The following is a 5,249-nucleotide window of genomic DNA, read 5'->3' on the forward strand; positions in this document are numbered from 1 at the left end:
AAATTAGTGCACTCGTGCCACATTAACCTCCTAAATATCCCAAATTTACCACAAGTTAGGGTAAATGTGACATGAATATATCAATTTGGGATAAATGTGGGATTGATGTACCGGTTTGAGGTTTTTTGTGACACAAAAATTAATTTGGGATAAATGTGGTACGGGTGTACCACTTAAGGTATTATTCTCATTGAGAGGAAACAATGAATGCATTAAGTGCTCGCACTCAATCAAGATTGCAAATCAATCCTTATGGTGGAACTAATTTCATCCGTTGAAAGGACAATATGATCCTTCATTTATCTGAATTTTGTATCTTTTACATCTTGGTTCCCAACTTATGATTACATTTAAATGCTCCCGAGTATATCTACTTTTGCTTAATAGGCTAACACCCTTACATGCCGGATCTTAACAATATGACATATAACTAACCAACCAACTAGATGTCATTATTAAAAAAGGTGTGCAGAATTTATGCGAATATCAAACTACAAAGGAATACAATAACACAGAATTGACCATTTCGGGAAGAAAAAAAAACTAGTTACCAAAGCTCAAGAAAAGACAAGTAGAACACTAATAAGAGTACATCTAGAGTATTGTCTTTGAAGGTCAGAGTCTCCGTACAATAAGATCCACTCCAAATTCAGGCTCTATGACCAAAGTAAGAGCCGGAGAGTGTCTGTACTCGGGCGAGATTTCTAAGGAGAAGTTGGAAATTATGAGCGAAAGGAGGACTTTCAGCTGCATCATCGCAAAGTTCTGCCCTAGACACGAGCGAGGCCCGGCCCCAAAGGGCAAGTACGTGTGCGGGAGCTTACACGCTTTGGGGACACCATTGGCGAACCGCTCTGGGTTGAAGCGGCCAGCGTCGGGCCCCCAGATCTCAGGGTCTTGGTGGAGGGTCACGGTGAGGATCCAAATGTTGACACCTTTTGGGACTTGGATGTTCCTAAACTTCATGTCTTCAAGCGTCTCTCTTGCAAAAAGGGCCACAGGTGGGTAAAGACGTAGTGTCTCATAAATCACCATCGTCAACTGCAATCAATAACATGAAGTCGGATTAATTTGTCAATGGTTGTTGATGATGAAAAGATTATTTATTTGTTAGGACCATTTGTTTGTTTTGACTATATAAGTTCTCCTCTCACATATATAACTATAAATCTGTGATTAAGAGTACAGCAATTGTTTTGGATTCTACATTGTGTGCAGAAATCTCAAAATCGAGATACGCCAATATACCTGAAACTACAAATTCTAAATGTCGGAATAGTTAATAGCCTAATTGCAGTAAATTTTGAAATTGTAACATTGTATGTGTTTGATATATAAATGTCCTATTTGAATGAATTCCTTCCCTTTTCCAATCAAGAAACTCATTCCGCACCGCATATGCATTGTAAACAGTTCGTGTTATGTACGTTCTCACTAACCGTTTTCATCTTCCGAAGGGCATCAGCATCAGGAAATTGGCCGCCACGCAACACTTGCACGACCTCCTCGCGTACTTTGGCTTGCCATTCCGGGTTCGAGGCCAATAGCATCAGCGTCCACGAGGCTGCGACGGCAGTCGTCTGGTAGCCGGCCAAGTAGAAGATCTTGCAGTTGTCCACGATGAAACGGTCCATCAGGTCGCCACGTCCCAGCTTGCCGCTTTTCTCAGCACCTTCCAGTATCATCTGAAGCAGGTCGTTCTCTGGGGCTGTCTTCTTTCGTTCCTTCGCCACCTTTAGGATTATGGACCGAATCTCCCTCTCCAGCTTCCATATTTCCCTATTGCTCTTGGTTGGCAAGTATCTGGAAGGAATTACCATAATTTAATACTCACAATATTATATTTCCTTTCAACTTGTTCACAAATAAAAGATCCTTTTCATTCCCATAAAAAAGAGTTTTTCTTTTTTTTATTCAGCAATTCATTCCCACAATTTACCTAAACCCAGGGATTGCAAAGAAGAAGGCTGTCTTGGAGATCTCTTCTTCGAGATCTCTTCCCAAATTTACCTAAACCCAGCTTCTGAAAAACCTCTTGTCCCTTGGCAAAATTGCTCCCGAAGCATGCCTTTGCGATCACATCCCCAGAAAAGCTCCTCAAGTGGCTGTCAACCTCGATCTCAGCAACTCCTCCTTCCTTCTCAATCTTTTCACTCCATGAATTCACCAAAGTGATTGAAGACTCCACCATCAATTTTATCATGCCCTGCACAAGAGAATAAAGGGAGTTCATGTGCAAATAGAGAGAGAGAGAGAGAGAGAGAGAGAGAGAGAGAGAGAGTATGCGCTTTTGAGATCACCTTAACTTTGTCGACGTATAACTCTGGAGCAAGAATCTTTCTCTGGTGAGCCCAATGGGCACCATTGGAGCTCGAAATGCCTTGGCCAATCAAAGGACCCGTCACCTTCAGCTGGAGAGAAGACTTGCCAAAGTCCAGCGAGGTGCACGTGCTCATCTCCCTCACTGCCTCCACATCGTACACGTACAGAATCTGTATGTTCCCCACCGAGAACATGAACACACTCCCTAAATGCCCAAAAAAGATAGACTTAAATAAAATAGAATAGGAAAACCATGACTTTTTATAGCGTGGAGGAGCAGGAATGAAACGAGGTGCGAACACTTGGTGTGCCAAAACTTAGTACAGAGAAATACTTTAGTGCCAAAATTTTCACAAGATATACTTAATTATCAAAATTGGAGAAAAATGGAACACTTATGAGTCAACCACAAGAAATTTTTGTCAAATTGCTAACGTGGCATTTTTCTGACGAGATAAGTGCAAAACGACGTCGTATTTTTTGCCGATTTGGGTAGATGTCGTTTTGCATCTAATGTGGCCCCAAAATTGAATTTTAATATAAACATTAATTAAAATAAAATAAAAAACTTTTTAAAAAAAACATGGAGCATGTTTGGCGAGGGCCTCAACCCTCACTGCCGCCACCCCACTATTGCCAACCTAGGTCGTCGCTAGTAGTGGGCTAGGGTCCTCAGCGACTGTCCAAGGGTTGGCAACCCCAACGGCCCACTTTCTCGACAACGGTGGGGCGGTGGCAACGGCGCGGGCTATGCAAGCCCTCGTTGATGCTTGTTGCAGATCTAACAAGGCCATTCCAGTCACAACTGGCAAATCTTTCCCACCATGAAAGGTGAGTGCAAGATGCACAGTTCCGTAATGGATATGCGAATATCTCTTTTGGGTCCACCGTTTGGGAAATTTTGTGGGAATTTGGAGAGTAACAAAGTGCTCTTTTTTAGTAATTGGAGTAGGATGCTGATCAAACTTAGAAAACTACACATACTTTTTCACCTCTTTTGGAGTATGGCATATAAGATGTCATACAACGCAGATGGGAGAAAATGAAGAAGAAGGTTTAGCAAAATCTGTGTAGGGGTTCATAAGTGGAAGCTCGGTTTTAGAGATTTTATTATCATCACTAATAGAGACTTCATAAAGATAGTCAATCTTAGAAGAATTTGATACACGAAAGTCAGATAAAGAGGAAGAAGATGAGGATGGAGAAAAAATAACGGGAGTATTGAGAGTTACTACAGTAAAATCCAAATCAACCATAACGAAAAGGGTATCTTCTTAATACTGGATTTACCATCTAAGCGCATGGAACAGATCAAGTTACAAATGAAACCAGGCTCTGATACCAGAGAAGGGATCTATGCTTAGAACTAGGGAAAACCAGGTCAGTTGCAGTAGGTATGCTATCCCACCGTAGGCGAACCTCATGTTCAAGCCCTTTAGGGACTACCTTTTGGCTGCAGACTACCTAGAAATTTAGTTCAGAGTATAGAGACACTCAATGATGTCAAGATGATAACATTTCTAACTAACTGAGCTGCATTTCTCAAAGGATCATACCAAGCTAGATAAGAAGAAGTTTTTAGAGAGAATTTTGGACAAGCACACACTTTACTTCAAGAGACTCTATCCAAAAACATTGCATCCTCCTTACCTTTTATAAGCTCCAAAACGTCATGCTCACAAGTCTTGAGATAAACGCGAGCTCTAGGAATCCCAGCTGGCAATTATTTTAGATGATATGAATAATGACTATGAATAGTGATTTGTGTAATGCTATAGTGACTGGTGCTACAGTAACTTTGTTACAAGCCTATCTCCATCCGGAGTTATAGTCATAGTTTGAACTATCTAAGCTATGATGTGTAATCTATTCTTCCATGTGACGTAGTTCAAGACCAATGTCAGGAGTAGGAGGATTGTTTGGGCTGTGAGCGAACTCTCATTTAATTTTTTTTATTTAATTGATATTTATATTAAAATTCAATTATGGGGCAAAATGACTTTGTTTTTGCCAAATCATCGCTGAGTTGACTTCCGGTGAGCCACGTACACCATATATTATTAAAAAAATGCCGTGTTGGATCTTAAACTATTTTTGCTGGATTAGGCATTGAAATGTCTCATTTTAAAAAAACAAGTGGTACTTAAAGTATCTTGTTGTACTTTATCAGGAATGAGACTAAATTACCGTATTTTTGTCTCCAGCAATCTAGGGATGGGAAGAGCTCGGAGGAGCAGTCGTGCGTTAAGGCTTGCTCATCTTCTTGTGATGGTGGTTTCGAGGGTGTGGCGGAATGCGATCGAAGCATCTTTATCTTTATGTCACGGAGGTTCCCAATGAGGAAAGAACCCGGAGGACCTCGGACGCCTTGTTCCCGGAGCTTCGATCGTAGCCTCTGTGGCCTCCATATCATGATGTCGAGAACCCGAATCACAGCGCCGAGGAACACGACCGTGAAGGCTGTGAAGACGAGCTTCAACACTTGCAGCTCCATCTCTCTCTCTCTCTCTCTCTCTCTCTCTCTCTCTCTCTCTCTCTCTTTCTCTCTCCCGGGTGAGTTAAATGGGGTGGAGTTTGGATGGCTTTATGTTTGAGCGCGCGAGGCCTGAATTTATAACGGCCTGATCTTTTTTTTTTAGATATACATAAATTGAAAAGAAAAAGAAAAGACAAAGTTAGTAAATTAGATGGTAAAAATGATGCTAGCAAACCAATGGGAAGATGTCTGACCAAGAAATAAATAATGAGCAGACCTTTTCTTTGCGCCTGCCTTTGTCGACCAGAATTAATATAAAGAACTGCTTCTTGGGTTCGATTTAAAAGTTAAAAAGATTATTCAAACAGTGCCAAATTAGAATAAGAGTGACATGAGATGATTGGTAAATCCGTTGAAAGTTGCTAACATGAATTGTAAGTACGAAGTTAAT

The 5,249-nt window shown here is 41.0% G+C and overlaps 1 protein-coding gene across 1 annotated transcript; it reads right to left on the reverse strand.

Moving 5' to 3' along the window:
• Positions 1 to 615: 615 nt before the first annotated feature.
• LOC104421742 (cytochrome P450 714C2) lies at positions 616 to 4,816 on the reverse strand. The gene is made up of 6 exons (XM_039302806.1): positions 4,510 to 4,816; positions 2,301 to 2,527; positions 2,069 to 2,206; positions 1,940 to 2,010; positions 1,440 to 1,803; positions 616 to 1,041 (listed from the first exon to the last, which is right to left on the reverse strand). The coding sequence occupies exons 1-6, from the start codon at positions 4,814 to 4,816 to the stop codon at positions 616 to 618; spliced, it is 1,533 nt and encodes a 510-aa protein (XP_039158740.1).
• Positions 4,817 to 5,249: the final 433 nt, after the last annotated feature.

Source organism: Eucalyptus grandis, chromosome 10, assembly GCF_016545825.1.
Source record: "Eucalyptus grandis isolate ANBG69807.140 chromosome 10, ASM1654582v1, whole genome shotgun sequence".
Taxonomy (NCBI): Eukaryota; Viridiplantae; Streptophyta; class Magnoliopsida; order Myrtales; family Myrtaceae; genus Eucalyptus; species Eucalyptus grandis.

Bases quoted from the DNA above. Each gene is read 5' to 3' on its own strand.
- LOC104421742 (XM_039302806.1), bottom strand. From the start codon at position 4,816: ATGGAGCTGCAAGTGTTGAAGCTCGTCTTCACAGCCTTCACGGTCGTG. The intron at 2,528-4,509 runs GTAATTTAGTCT...TTGGGCATTTAG, and splicing joins TTGCTGGAGACAAAAATACG to GGAGTGTGTTCATGTTCTCG. The intron at 2,207-2,300 runs GTGATCTCAAAA...TCTCTTGTGCAG, and splicing joins TATACGTCGACAAAGTTAAG to GGCATGATAAAATTGATGGT.